The sequence below is a fragment of the Sus scrofa genome, chromosome 14 (assembly GCF_000003025.6).
Source record: "Sus scrofa isolate TJ Tabasco breed Duroc chromosome 14, Sscrofa11.1, whole genome shotgun sequence".
Classification (NCBI taxonomy): Eukaryota; Metazoa; Chordata; class Mammalia; order Artiodactyla; family Suidae; genus Sus; species Sus scrofa.
Genome location: NC_010456.5, coordinates 76,019,978 through 76,036,224, shown reverse-complemented (window position 1 = coordinate 76,036,224; position 16,247 = coordinate 76,019,978). Strand labels below are relative to the sequence as shown.

Genomic DNA, 16,247 nt, shown 5'->3' with positions numbered 1-16,247 from the left:
AACTGGATATAGTACCCTATGCTATACAGTAAGACCTTGCTCTTTATCCTTTCTAAATGTAATAGTTTGCATCTACGAACCCCAAATTTCCAGTCCATCTTTCCATCCTTCTCCATCCCCACCCCTGCCCTAGCAACCGTAAGTCTGTTCTCTATGTTCCATGGGTCTGTTTCCATTTTGTAGACAGGTTGATTTGTGTCATATTTTATATTCCCTATATAAGTGATATCATATGATGTTTGTATATCTCTTTCTGACTTCTTTCACTTAGTATGATAACCTATAGTTGCATCCATGTTGTCGTGAATGGCATTATTTCATTCTTTTTTATGGCTGAGTAGTATTCCATTGTATATGTGCATCATATATTCTTAATCCATTTATCTGTTGATAGACATTTAGACTGTTTCCATGTCTTGGCTATTGTGAATAGTGCTGCGTGAACACAGGGGTGTATGTATCTTTTTGAATTATAGATTTGTCTGGATATATGCCCAGGAGTAGGACTGATGGATCATATGGTAATTCTATTTTGAGTTTTCTGAGGAACCTCTATACTGTTTTCCATAGTGGTTGCACCAACTTATATTCCCACCAACAGTGTAAGGGGGTTTTCTTTTTTCCACATCCTCTCCAGCATTTGTTATTTGTTGACTTTTAAATAAGGGCCATTCTGACTGGTGTGAGGTAGTACTTTATTGCTTCATTGTAGTTTTTATTTGCATTTTTCTAATAATTAGTGATGTTGAGCATATGTCTACTGGCCGTCCATGCGTCTTCTTTGGACAAATGTCTGTTTAGGTCTTCTGCCCACTTTTCAATTGGGTTTTTTGTTGTTGAGTTGTAGGAGCTGTTTGTATATTTTGGAGATTAAGCCCTTGTTGGTTGCATCATTTGCAAATATTTTCTCCCTTTCTAGAGGTTGTTTTTTCTTTCTTTCTTGTTTCCTTTGCTATGCAAAAGCTTGTAAGTTTGATTAGGTCCCATCTCTTTATTTTTATCTCTATTGCCTTGGGAGACTGACCTGATAAAACTTTTGTAAGATTTATTTATTTATTTATTTATTTATTTTTGTCTTTTTGCCATTTCTTGGGCCACTCCCGTGGCCTATGGAGGTTCCCAGGCTAGGGGTCGAATTGGAGCTGTAGCCACCGGCCTACGCCAGAGCCACAGCAACTCGGGATCCGAGCCGCATCTGCGACCCACACCACAGCTCACGGCAAAGCCGGATTGTTAACCCACTGAGCAAGGACAGGGACTGAACCTGCAACCTCATGGTTCCTAGTCAGATTCGTTAACCACCTGTGCCATGACAGGAACTCCTAAAACATTTATGAGATTTATGTCAGAGAATATTTTGCCTGTGTTATCTTCTGGAACTTTTACAGTGTCATGTCTTATGTTTAAGTCCTAAAGCCATTTTGCGTTTATTTTTGTGTATGGTGTGATGGTGTGTTTTAACTTTGCTGTCCAGCTTTCCCAGCATCACTTGCCGAAGAGACTATATTTTTCCCATTTTATATTCTTGTCTCCTTTGTCAAAGATTAATTGGCCATATGCATAGGGGGTTATTTCTGGCTCTATATTCTGTTTCATTGATCCATATATCTGTTTTTTTTTTTTTTAACCAATACCACACTGTTTTGATTACTGTAGCTTTTTAGTATTATCTGAAGTCTGGGAGAGTTATACCTCCTGCTTTTTCCCCACCCTCAGGATTGTTTTGGAAATTCTGGGTCTTCTGTGATTCCATATAAATTTTTGGGTGATTTGTTCTAGTTCTTTGAAAACTGTCATGGGTACTTTGATAAGGATGGCATTAAATCTGTAATTGCTTTGAGTAGCCATTTAAACAATATTAATTCTTCCAATTCCAGAGCATGGGATGTCCTTCTATTGCTTTGAATCATCTTTAATTTCCTTTATTAATGTTTTATAGTTCTCAGCGTATAAGTCTTTCACCTCCTTGGTCAGGTTCCTAGGTATTTAGGTTTTTTTTTTTGGTGTGATTTTAAAAGGTATTTTTTGTTACATTCCCTTTCTGATACTTCATTGTTATATAGAGAAATACAATCAATTTCTGAATGTTAATCTTATATCCTGCTACTTTGATGAATTTATTGGATCTGTGTGGGATCCTTAGGGTTTTCTATATATAGTATCATGTCATCTGCGTATATACAGTGACAGTTTTACATCTTCCCTTCCAATATGGATACCTTTTATTTATTTTTCTTGTCTGACTGCTGTAGCTAGGACTTCCAGTATTATGTTGAATAGAAGTGATGCGAGTGAGCATCCTTGTCTTGTACCATATTTTAGTGGGAATTCTTACGGCTTTTCTCTGTTGAGTATTAATATTGGCTGTGGGTTTGTCATAAATGGCTTTTATTATGCTGAGATGTGTTCCCTCTTTACCCCTTTGGTAAGAGTTTTTATCGTGAGTGGATGTTGGATTTTGTCAGATGCTTTTTCTGCATCTATTGAGATGACTGTGTAGTTTTTTACTTTTCTTTTGTTAATGTGGTGTATTTCATTGATTGATTTCTGTATGTTGAGCCATCCTTGTGAGCTTGGGATGAATCTCACTTGGTTGTGGTATATGGTCTTTTTTATGTGTTGTTGGATTCAGTTTGCTAGAATTTTGTTAAGGATTTGTGCATTTATATTCATCAAAGATATTGGCCTGTAATTTTCTTTTTTGGTGGTATCTTTGTCTGGTTTTGATATTAGGGTGATGGTGGCTTCACAGAATGTCTTTGAGAATATTCCCTCCTCTTCATTCTTTTGGAAGAGTTTGAGAAGTATCAATATAAATTCTTCTTTGTATGTTTAGTAGAATTTGCCTGTGAAGCCATCTGGTCCTAGACTTTTGTGTATAGGGTTTTGTTATTACATATTCTATTTCGTTTCTAGTGACTGGTTTGTTCAAACTACTTATTTTTTTTTGACTCTTGTTAGTGGGCTCTGTATTTCAAGAAAGTTTTCCATTTCTTCTAGGTTGTCAAATTTGTTGGTATATAATTTTTCATGGTATTCTTATGTTGTTTTTTTTTTGTTTGTTTGTTTTTTTGTATTTCTGCTGTTTCAGTTGGGATTTCTCCTTTTTCACTTATTTTATTTGGGTTCTCTCACTTTTCTTCTTGGCTAGCCTGGCCAGAGGTTTGTCAATTTTTTTTTTTTTTTTTTTGTCTTTTTAGGGCTGTACTCATGGCATATGGAGGTTCCCAGGCTGGGAGTTGAATCAGAACTGTAGCTGCTGGCCTATACCCAGCCATAGCAACTCTGGATCTGAGCCGTGTCTGCAACCTACACCACAGCTCACAACAATACCAGATCCTTAACCCTCTGAGCAAGCCAGGGGTGGAACCCATGTCCTCATGGGTGCTAGTCAGATTTGTTTCCACTGAGCCATGAGAGGAACTCCACTTTTGTTTACACTTTCAAAAAACAACTCTTGGTTTTATTGATTTTTTTTCTTATTTTCTTAATCTCTATTTTATTTATTCCCTCTTTGATTTTTAAAAAAATTTCCTTCCTTCTGCTAATTTTGTGTTGTTTGTTCTTTTTCTAATTCTTTTAGATGGTATGTTAGGTTTTTGTTTGTTTGTTTATTTTTGTCTTTTTAGGGCCACACCCATGGCATATGGAGGTTCCCAGGCTAGGGGTCTAATTGGAGCTGTTGCTGCCAGCCTACACCACAGCTCATGGCAACACTGGCTCCTTAACTCCTTAATGATGCCAGGGATCGAATCCACAACCTCATGGTTCCTAGTCGGAGTTGTTTCTGCTGTGCCACAATGGGAACTCCTGTTAGGTTGTTTTTTTGAGATTTTTCTTGTTTTTTGAAGAAGGCCAGTATCTAAGAACTGCTTGTGCTGCATCCAATAGATTTTGTATTATGTTGTCATTGTCATTTATCTCAACAAGGTATTTTTAAATTTCCTTTTGATTTCCTCATTGACTCATTGGTTTTTTTTTTTTTTTTTTTTTTTTTGGTTTTTTTTAGTAGCATATTGCTTAGTATACATGTAGTTGTTTTTTTCTTATTTTTTGTCCTGTGGTTGATTTCTAGGTTCATGCCATGGTGATCAGAGAAGATACTTGAAATAATTTCTATATTCTTAAAATTTTTTGAGGCTTGTTTTGTGCCCTAGTATGTGGTCAATCCTAGAGAATGTTCTATGTGCACTTGAAAAGATGTAATATCCTGAAAATATCAATTAAGTCTAACTGTTCTATTGTGTCATTTAGAATCTCTGTTGCCTTATTGATTTTCTGTCTAGAAGGTCTGTTCATTGATGTGAGTGGGGTGTTAGTCTCCTCTTTTATTGTATTTCCTTCGATTTCTCTCTTTATGTTTCTTAGTATTAGTTTTATGTATTTAGATGCTTCTATATTATGTGCAAATGTGTGGATGAGTGTAAAATCCTCTTCTTGTATTGATCTTTTTATGATTATATAGTATCCTTTTTCTTTATTGATTTTGTTTTTAAAGTCTATTTGGTCTGATATGAATATTGCAACTCCTGGTTTCCTTTCATTTCTGTTTGCATGAAATTTCTTTTTCCATCCCCTCACTTTCAGTCTATGTGTGTCCCCAGGAGAGTCTCTTGTAGGCAGCATATTGTAGCCTCTTGTTTTTTATCCAGTCTATCACTCTCTATCTTTTGACTGGAATATTCAGCCCATTGACATTTAAGTTATTGATACTTGTTTTACAGTTGCTTCTATGTTTCTTCTTTGTCCCTTTCTTTTTCTTTCTGTGGTTTTATGAGTTCCTTTTATTTTATGCTTCTGTTCTCTTCTTTGTAGTTTTTGTGACTCTACTGAATGTTTTTTTTGGTTTGTGGTCGCCCTGTTTTTCAAGTATGTTAATCCCCTCCTATATCTGCTTGCTTTAGGCTGATAGTCATATAGCCTCAAACACATTTTTTAAAGAGTCTGTATTTTCTTATTCTTTGTTCCCACCTTTTATGATTTTGATGACCTTTTTTACATCTTCATGTTGATCCTTGTGCCCTTCCTTGTGTTTATCATCACATGGAAAGTATAACTTTTATGTGATCATCTTGGTTTTATAGCTTAGGAAATTTCTAATCAAAATGTTAAAGGTGATGCCTGATTTTTTTTTCTTGCTGTTTATAATAAAACACAAGATGAGAGAGATAAATTGAGGGAAAAACTATTAGAGAAAGAAACCAGGACCTTATGGTTTTGACAACTCTCTAGCTGGTAAAAGATTCTATTTGAAAGACCTACAAAATTCTACTTCCAGGAAGCAGCCTGTTCAAATTACTTAGCTGCAAACATGTGCTATCTTTCATGAAAAAGGAGTGATGACTTAGAGGGTGAACCCAGAGCTCAGAGGGCAGAAGAGACAGCTGAGATGATTATTCCAGGCCTGGAAACTTAATATTAAAATATCCCAATATTTTCACAGCTGGATTTCAAAATTGCCATGGAGCCTTTTTTACTCCCCCTCCCCCCACCTCAGCGTTTTAACTGGAGTGTCTATAGTAGTTATCCTTTCCCTGGCCCACTATTCTCTATAAGTAGAATGACTGGATTATATAGTTAGAGGTTTATATATCTCTGTATATAACCTTTAGTTTCACAGGTCTGTAGATGAAAAGGAATTGTGCCCCAGCAACTTCATTTAATGTCTTATATCCGGAAACTTCGTACCAGGACCAGATTCAAAATCTTTGGAATTGATGCTATAATGGGATGATTCTCTTGGAAACCTTTGAAGGGAGTTGAATATATTTTGCATGTTGGAGCACATGCATCATTGGGGGCCAGTGGGAAGACTGTAGTGGACAAATTCTAAGGTGCCCCCCACAATGATTCTCACCTCTTGATGGTCACACCTTTATGTAATCCCCTCCCTTTGAGAGTGGATAGGACTTAAGACTTGCTTTAGAGCAATACATGATGGTAAAAGTGACAGGATGTCACTCCCATGATTATGTTATACAAGTGTCTGTCTTGCTAGCAGATTAGCTCTCAGTCTTTCTTGGTGGCTTTGAAGAAGAAAGCTACCATGACTACTATAGCTATAAGAAACAGGACTTTTCCAAGAACACACAAAAGGGGAAATGGACCCTTTCCTAGTTAAGTTGCTACATGAGAACCCAGCCCTGGCCAACACCTTAACTGTAGCCTTGTGAGATCTTAAGGACTAACTAGCTGTTCCTGAACTTCTGACCCACAAATCTGTCGAAAACAATATATTTGCATTGTTGGAAGCTGCTAAGTTTATGGTAATTTTTTGTGCAACATAGAAAACCAATACAAACAATTCTTATGAAGTGAAATATACATTTAACTGTATATCCAACCATTCCACTCCTAGAAATTTACCCAAGAGAAAAGGAAATATATGTCCAAAAAATTCTTGAACACTAGTGTTCATAACAGCATTGATAATCCAAAAATGAAAACAATCCAAGTGCTCATCAAGAGAAAAATGGAGAAACGAAGTTGTGGAACAATGGAATACTACTCAGCAATAAAAGGAATAAATTATTCCTTTATTCACCCAGAGAATGACATGGGTGGCTCTCAGAATGATCATACTGAGTAAAAGAAGCTGACAGAAGGAAGAGTAAGAACTACATGATTCCATTTAGGCAGATAAGCTGTCACTTGGGAAGAGTGGGTTGGGCAGGGACAAGAGGGAGGAATTAGAGTCATGAACTTTTCAGGGTAATGGATATGTTTGCTATTATTAACTGTCTCATGGTTTCATGGCTGTATATATTAGTTCTGCTTATCAAATTTATATACTTGAAATATGTATGTATATCAGTTATTTTTCAATAAAGCAGTTTTTAAAATGTATTTGTGACTTGCATGTTTTTTTTCTCACAAATAATTATATTCAAAGTCTATCTAGTCATCAGAGACTAGGCCTTCCTTGTTAATCACCCACTCATTCCCAAGTATCCCAGATATTTTCCAAATAGCTGCTAGTTTCTATGAGAAATAGAAATGTGATTCTTTGGAGTTCCCATTGTGGCTCAGTGGGTTAAGGACCCAACATGTCTCTATGAGGATGTGGGTTTGATTCCTGGCCATGCTCAGTGGGTTGAGGATATGAGGATATGGTGTTCCTGCAAGCTTCAATGTGGGTCATGGATGTGGCTTGGATCCGGTGTTCCTATGGCTGTGGTATAGGCCAGCAGTTGCAGCTCCAATTCAACTCTTAGCCTGGGAACTTCCCTGTGCCTCAGGTGCCTTCATAAAAGGAAAGAAAAAAAATGTGATTCTTTTGTACTAATGAGGCATATAATCTAATACAATGGTTAGAGTTGGAAAATCATAAACAATTTTTTATATTGTTTTCACAAGGAGCCTTACCAGAAGCACATCCCTCCCAATGACTACGTGTTAGCTGCTCCATACAGCTTAGGACCTTGCTCCACACATCATCAAACACATAAGCAAGGACATCTTCTTTCATGCAGTAAAATGGAGCAATGGGTGGGTACCCTAATTTCTGTTTCTCTGTAGTTGCTTCTGATTTTTTTCCATGAAACCCCTCTTCCCTGTAACAGAAGCAAGAGAGAAAGACTTCATGGTTATTCTTCACCACTGTCTTTTGTCCTGCTTAAGAGTGTCATTTGTCGTACTCCCAGCTCCGCCAGGCATATGTTACACATGTATTAAGTTGCCTTGTGAACTAAGGGACTTCTCAAAAGAGGCGACTCTGCCTTTTCATTTTTACCCCCATCCCTCCTCACCACCACTACCCCCACCACCACCACCAAATAATAGAACAAGAAAAAGAAGACTGAGAATCACTGTACTTTTTCTAGCTTTAAACAGAGAGGAGTTGTCAATTAAGCAACAAAGCAAGCTATGACAATTAAGCACATAGAAATAATCTTTTTGTTGTAATTGGATTACACTTAGATTAATATTAATGCAACATTTATGATGTGCGTGTAACTCTGACCATGCTACATAATTATTTGAATTCATTATATGATTCATTAAGGAAATAGTCCACATCGATTATCAAAATTAGTGTACTTTTTCTAATCCGAATAAAGATTTGGGATTTGGCTGTAAAGGAAAAAGAGGAAAGCCCAACAGTACAGGAAGCTACTCTGAGGCTCTGCCAGAGACCGTGTATCTATAACTCAGAAACTCCCAGTTAGCCAAGTCTGTCTCTTCTCTGACAATGAGTGCCAATAGCCCCAGATTTCTGGAGGAAGAAAGTTTAGCTGCTAGATGTGCTTACTTATGACAAACGTGTTATAAACTAAAGCAAATTCTGGAACTGGCTTGGGGTGAAGAGAAGTATCTTCCAGCTTCTATAGTGAAACTTACTCCTAGGGCAACAAAGGTCTCAAGACTTAAATAGGAAACTATAAACAGGAAAAAAGGATGCTAACAGGTTTAAGCAGAGCAACCAGACTCTCTTTGCTTCTCCTCTCCCACAGAAGACCTGGCCTGGCATTAAGTGGCAGAGGAGGCTGATTAATATTAATTATATTTCAATTCATATTTCTTTTTAGAAGAGATAACACAGTCATACAATGAAAATTCAAATTGGACAGAAGGAAATGTATGTATGTAAAAAAGAAGTTTCCTACATCTCTGTCCCCATCCCCAGAATCAAACATACATAGGTCCAGGGATATGGTTACATTATACACTATACTGCACCTTGCTCTTCTAATTATTAATGATCCCTACCAATACATATAAATCTGCCTCTTTTAAAAAATAACTGCAGAGTATTCCCCTGGATATACTATAATATATTTAACCAGTTATTGACCAACCAGCCTTTTGGTCTTATAATCAATACTGCAATTAATATCCTTGTATGGATCTTCCTTGACTTATGTATTGGGTTACAGCCTAATAAACCCATCATAAGTTGAAAATATCATAAAGTCAAAAATGCAGTTAGAAGTTCCCACTGTGGCGCAATGGGGTCGGCAGTGTCTCCGCAGCATCAGGATGCAAGTTGAAATCTGGCCCAGCACAGTGGATTAAAGGATCTGGTGTTGCTTCAACTCTGGTGTAGGCTGCAACTGTGGCGTGGATCTGATCCCTGGCCCAGGAACTCCATATGCTGTGCGGCAGCTGAAAAAGAAAAAAAAATCCATTTAATACACCTCACCTACTGAACATTATAACTTAGTCTGGTCTTCCTTAAATGTGTTCAGAATACTTACATTACCCTACAGTTGGGCAGAATTATCTGACACAAAAACTATTTTATAATAAAGTGTTGAATATCTCATTGTCATTTTTGCAAAGTGAAAAGCAGTGGTTGAATGGGTGCAGAATGGTTCTAAGTGTATTGGTGGTTTACTCTAGTGACTGCGTGGCTGACTGGGAGCTGTGGCTTGCTGCCACTGCCCAGCACCATGAGAGAGTATCATACTGCATATCGCTAGCCCAGGAAAAGATCAAAATTCAGAGTAGAGTTGCTACTGAATATATGTCACTTCTGTCCATTGCAAAATTAAAAAATTGTAAGTTGAACTGTCTTAAGTTAGGGACCATATATATGTGGGTATTATATGTAGGGTAAATTCCTATAAATAGAATTATTGAGTCAAAGGGTATGTGCATTTCAATTTAAAGAAGTGGTATAGGAGTTCCTGTGGTGGCTCAGCAGAAATGAATCTGACTAGTATCCATGAGGATGCAGGTTCAATCCCTGGCCTTACACAGTGGGTTAAGGATCTGGCATTGCCAGGAGCTGTGGTGTAGGTCACAGATGTGGCTTGGATCCTGGTTGCTGTGGCTGTTGTGTAGGCTGGTGGCCTCAGTTCTGATTCGACCCTTAGCCTGGGAACCTCCATGTGCCATAGGTGCAGCCCTAAAAATACAACAACATAAAAAATTTTTTTTAAATTTAAAAAAATAAAGAGGTGGTATAATTCTCCAATAGTTAAAATAATATGCTTGTTTTCTCATTCAAGGAATTATCAAGCTTCCTTATCTTTCGTTCTTTGCTAGTCTGACAGATAAAATAATATCTCGTTATAGTTTAAATTTACATCTCTGGTAGTAAATGAATTTCACTCATTTATTTAAAATCCCTTTTTTTGTTTTTTGTTTTTTTTGTCTTTTTAGGGCCACACCCACGGCATATGGAAATTTCCAGGCTAGGGGTTGAATCAGAGCTATAGCTGCCGGCCTACACCACATCTACACCACAGCTCACAACATCACCAGATCCTTAACCCACTGAGTGAGGCCAGGGATAGAACCTGCATTCCTCATGGATACTAGTCGGGTTTGTTACCACTGAGCCATGATGGGAACTCCAAAGTCCACTTTCTTATAATGTGAACAATTCATGTTCTTTGACTGTTTTGTCCTTAATCCTTTCCTCACTGATATACATATTAAGGAAATTAAGCCTTTGTGTATATATAGACTGCAAGTATTTTTGCCAGTTTGCCATTTGTCTTTTGACTTTATAAGTTCTTCTATCCAGAAGTTTCAGTTTATGTAGTTATTTTTAAGAATTTCTTTCTTTTCTTTTTGGGCTCCCTTCGGCATATGGAGTTCCCAGTCTAGGGATCACATGTGTGCCTCAGTTGCAATCTATGCTGCACTTGCAGCAGTTCAGATCCTTTAAGCCACTGTGCTGGGCCAGGGATCCTGACACTGCAGAGACACTGCTAATCCTCTTGCACCACAGTGGGAACTCCAAGAATTTCTTAAATGATTTGTAGACTTTGTGCTATAGTTTGAAAGGCCTTCCCTATTCCCCAATTTTTTTTTTTTTAAAGCAATCTTTCACATCTTATTTTCTTCCAAACTTATATGATCTCATTTGTCACATCTCAATCTCAGTATCTCAGTGGTATCTCTAAAAGTCTTGGGTTTACTATTAGGAAAGGAGAAGAGATGCCCCAAGGACACCTATGAGACACTAATATCCCATTTTAAATTAGTTACATCAGCTTTATCTTTTTATAAGCTAAAATGAAGGGAAAAGACCTTGAAGGAAAAGGGGGGAGAAAATAGGGATAATGTGATCTGGGCCAGATGAAGTGAAAGGAAAGGGGAAAATATCTGGAAAACCAAAAGAACATACTTAAGATTCTTTTGGAACAATGGGCTAACTCAGTGATGCTATATGTATAGAAATCTAGGTTATGTTACCTGACCCTAGGACTGTGTACATTAAGCACGTGAGTAAGATGGCTCAATAGGAAGTAAGATGGGAAGCAGAAAAGTCCAGAATCATGTGACACTAAATAGACCTAACCACAGCCTCACTGCTTCAAATGAAATTCTCATTTCTAGATGTGCTACTGTGACTATGAATTCTGAACTTTTAAAGGCTTAGAGGAATAGTTTAAGATGTTAATGTTTCAGAAAAGTAGCATGGAATAGTGAAGAAAGCATTGAATTTAGAATTAGATGAATAAAATTTAGCTTTACCTCAGACAAATCATTTAACTACTCTGATTCTGACCTATCCTGTAAAGAGGGTTAAAAATATCTATGTCACAGGGCTATTGTCAGAATCCGATGAGAAAATGTAAATATTATTAATTATAAAGTCTCTGCCAAGTATAATGTTTTATGTAAATGGTATATATCATTTTCAGGCAGGACCTATGTAAACAAAATTCACACCTTTTTGACTCTTTAAAATTTCCACAAGTTACTGGTGATAATTTACAAAGAACAAAATCAAATTCTGTGGAGAAAAAAATTCATTCATTTTAAAATGTTTAATCTCAGGAAGAGGCAAATGACATGCACAGGAAGAAAGTACACAAGGAAGTATGGTATGTGGAAGCAAAAGAAATTTAAATCACCTGAGTACATGAACTGAGAAGTAATAGAAAATAAATAACAGAAATTGACATAAATCTAATTATAGATCATACTGGTGATATACTTTAGAAAAAAATAAATGTTAATATACAAAATAGGAGGAGAGTAAAAAGTTTAAAAGACATAATACTCACATATCTGTGTGATCAAATGCTAGATATTCCTCTATTACTCCTTCAGAAAAAATTATACAGTCTTCCTCTTCTCTTTCCGTGGAACACAAGCTAGGGGATTTGGCAATGGAAGACCCTTTGGGAGCATAAGAAGATGAAAAATGTAACTTCTTTCCCCTAATACCAAATCTAGAAGAGGAAAAAAAGAAAATATTAATTATACACAACATAAACAGTTCGCCAGCAACTAAGTCACACAAGTTTCAGCTCAAAGTCCTTTGCCCTGGTGACACCTTCCCCGGCTGCTCAAATCTTAATACCTATTATTTCTCAGAAGGGGAATAAATACCATTAGCCATTCTCACCTCCATTTCAAACCAAACTTATCTACCAGGGGACCTCTAGCAATGACTGAAACAGAGGAATAGATCACATCATGAAGATGTGACCTCATGATGCTGAAAGGAAGATAATATAACTTAGTACAGTGGTAAAGAAAATATGACTGTGGATGGCCCTACCAGTAGAAGAATTGAAAGAGCACATTTCCATGGTTTTGGAGAGCTTCAGAAAGATCTTTATATCTAAAAACGCTGGATTTGTAATTGGCTTGAACAAGCTCTTGCATTTAGGATAGTTGTAAAAAAAAATCAAAATGAAAGCAAAAGCTATAATTTATAATGAATGACATGAAGGAGGAGGGCTTAAGACAAACCATACCATGTCACTTCCATGATTTTTTAAAATTGTGGTAAACAAAATAGCATTAAATGCACCATCATAACCATTTTAAACTGTACAGTTCAATAGTGTTAAGAATATTCACATTATTGTACAACAGATCTTTTGATTTTCTTATCTTGCAAATCTGAAACTGATAACCATTAAACACTAATTGCTCCTTCCCCTTCCTCTCCTCCCTTGCAACCACTCTTCTACTTTCTGTTTCTGACCTTTGTGACTGGCTTATTTCATTCATCATAATGTCTTTGAAGTTCATCCATATCATGGCACGTGACGGGACTTCATTCTATGATATGTCATTGTATGTATGCACCACATTTTCTTTAACCACTCATCTGTTGATGGACATTTGGGTTGTTTCCACCTCTTGGCTATTGTCAGTAATGCTGCAGTGAATATGGGTGTGCAAATATCTTTCTGAGATCCTGCTTAGAATTTTTTTGGATGTATACTCTGGAGTGAGATTGCTGGATCATATGGTAATTCTATTTTTAATTTTTTAAGGAACTTCCATACTGTTTTCCTTAATGGTTGCACCATTTTACATTCCCACCAACAGTACACAAAGGTTCCAATTTTTTCTCTACCCCTCTGCCAGCAGTTTTTATTTTCTGTAATAGGTATTAAGATTTGAGCAGCCCGGGAAGGTGTCACCAGTGCAAGGGACTTTGAGCTGAAACTTGTGCCATTCTGCTGGGTATGAGGTGATCTTTAACTGTGGGTTTTATTTGCATTCCTCTTGTGATTAATGATGTTGAACACCTTTTCATATACTTATTGGCTATTTATTTTCATTGAGAATTGCCTATGCTCTAGTCCTTTGTCCACTTTTATTTTATTTATTTATTTTTTTGCTTTTTTTTTTTTTTTTTTTTTTAGGGCTTCACATGTGGCATATGGAAGTTCTCAGGCTAGGGACAGAATTGGAGCTGCAGCTGCTGGCCTACACCACAGCCACAGCAACATAGGGTCTGAGCCTCATCTGTGATCTATGCTCCAGCTCATGGCAACAACCCAATGAGCGAGGCCCAGGATCAAACCCGCGTCCTCATAGATACTAGTCAGGTTTGTTACCACTGAGCCACAATGGGAACTCCCTTTGTCCTTTTTTTTTTTTTTTTTTTTTTGCTTTTTAGGGCCGCACTTGCGGCATATGGAGGTTCCCAGGCTAGTAGTCAAATCAGAGCTACAGCTGCCGGCTTGCCCCACAGCCACAGCAACGCAGGATCCAAGCCAAGTCTGCGACCTACACCACAGCTCACTGCAACGCTGGATCCTTTACTCACTGAGCAAGGCCAGGGATCAAACCTGCAACCTCGTGGTTACTAGTTGGGTTCTTTAACCACTGAACCACGAGGGAAACACCAGTTGGAGCTGTATGTAGCCGCCAGCCTACTTGACAGCCACAGCAACACCAGATCTGAGCCGCATCTGCAACCTACACCACTGCTCATGGCAACCCCAGATCCTTAACCCACTGAGGGAGGCCAGAGATGGAACCTGCAACCTCATGGTTCCTAGTCGGAACAGGAACTCCCCTTTGTCCATTTTTAATCGGGGTTATTTTTGTTGTTGTTGTAGTTCTAGAAGTCCCGTATACATTCTAGATGTTAACCCCTTAGCAGATAATGTGATCTGCAAATATTCTCTCCCGTTCTACAAGCTGCCTTTTTACTCTGATGATTGTTTCTTTTGATGCACAAAATTTTTAAATTTGATGTCCTATTTGTCTGTTTTATTTTTGTTGCCTATGCACTTGGTGTCCCATTCAATAAATCATGGCCAAATCCAATATCCTGAAGCTTTCCACCTATACTTTAATATAGGAGTTTCAGTAGTTTTAGGTCTTACATTTAGGTCTTTATAATCCATTTTGGGTTAATTTCTGTATATGGTATAAGGTAAAGGTCCCACAACATTCTTTTGCATGTGGGTATCAAGTTTTCCCAGCACCATCTATTAAAGAGATTGCCCTTTCCCACTATTTAGTCTTGGCATCCTTGATGAAAATCATTTAGTAATATACACAAAGGTTTATTTCTGAGCTCTCTGGGGTTTTTTTGGCCGTGTTTGCAGCATGCAGAAGTTCCTGGGCCATGGATCAAACCCGCATCACTGTAGCAACCTGAGCTGCAGCAGTAACAATGCCAGATCCTTAACCTGCTGAGTCACCAGAGGACTCCTCTATTCTCTTAATGATTTTTAAGGGTTATAATTCTGCATGTAGTCATAAACTTTAGCAACTTATTAGATATTATAGTTAATTTTGTTGAGCTATATATTTAAATTAAGGGTGGATAAGCCCCTTAAGCTAACTGAAGCAGGAGACTGCATAGTTTTTGTTTGTTTGTTTTTTCAAATGGAAATGTCCTCAAACTCATCTGTTCAGGGGTCTTTTCTAGCCTGTGTTTTCTCCTTATGTTGTCATCATCTTCTATTGTTAAAAGTTCCTGGAATTCCATTTGGACCTAGACACTAATATTTGTTTTGATTGATAATATTGTTTTTGCAACCATAATATCAATTCATTTTCATGGAGTTTGTTGTCATATAAATATGGTGTTTTAATTTAATTTTTTAAAAAGTTGAATGCTATGTTCTAGGCAGTGTGCTAGGTGTTAGAGATACAAAGAAGAGATTGTATTTTTGTGTTGTTTATTGTACTACTTTCCTCTGGCCCAAGAATTCCTCAGGAATGGAAACTAGACCAAATAACTTATTGAAATAGATTTGAATAAAGCAATAATGTTTTACTTTGCGGTCTGATGAAATTACTACAAGCCCAAAAAGGCATCAGTAGTATTAGTACAACTCTTAGAAGGTATCAAATAAGTAAAACTACAATCTTAGGGGAAAAAGCAAAGGAATAATTTAAAAATGAATTAAATCCATGCCATTGTAGCACAGAATTACGGGTCAGCATAGGGTTGGTTGTTTTTCGTTTGTTTGTTTTTTATGGCTGCACTTGTGGCATACAGAGGTTCCCAGGATGAGGGGCTGAATCAGAGCTGCAGCTGCTGGCCTATATGGCAGTCACAGCAACACCAGATCTGAGCTGCATCTATGAATGACATGGGCTTGTTGCAACGCTGAATCCTTAACCCACTGAGCAAGGCCAGGGATCGAACCCTTATCCTCACAGACACTATGTCGGGTTTGTAACCTGCTACATAGGTTTTTAAAATAATCCTATTTGTGTTTATTTTGCTACTGTTTAAAGAGTTTGAGATGTTCAAAGAATTAGCCACTTTAGCTAATGTGCTAATTACCGACTTTAAGCTAATAAACTAACAGCAGTTTAACTTCCATAAAGAAATTAAGTTTTAATTAGTATCATGTTTCAGAAAAATCACTTTTTCAAAATTTTTTTCAAAAAATTTTATTTTTATTTATTTATTTATTTATTTATTGTCTTTTTGCCTTTTCTAGTGCCTCTCCCACGGTATGGAGGTTCCCAGGCTAGGGGTCCAATCGGAGCTGTAGCCACCGGCCTATGCCAGAGCCACAGCAACACAGGATCCGAGCCGTGTCTGCAACCTACACCACAGCTCATGGCAA

General features: G+C 37.3%; 1 protein-coding gene across 3 annotated transcripts in view; it reads right to left on the bottom strand.

Annotated features, from left to right (window-relative positions):
* Nucleotides 1-16,247, bottom strand: part of FAM149B1 (family with sequence similarity 149 member B1) — a 73,166-nt gene that overhangs the window by 29,598 nt on the left and 27,321 nt on the right. For all 3 annotated transcript variants that reach the window (XM_013983338.2, XM_021074321.1, XM_021074322.1), the window contains 2 exons: nt 11,967-12,134; nt 7,366-7,553 (listed from right to left, as the gene is read on the bottom strand). In XM_013983338.2, coding sequence (XP_013838792.2) covers nt 7,366-7,553; nt 11,967-12,134 — 356 coding nt within the window. The remainder of the gene's footprint in view (nt 1-7,365; nt 7,554-11,966; nt 12,135-16,247) is intronic.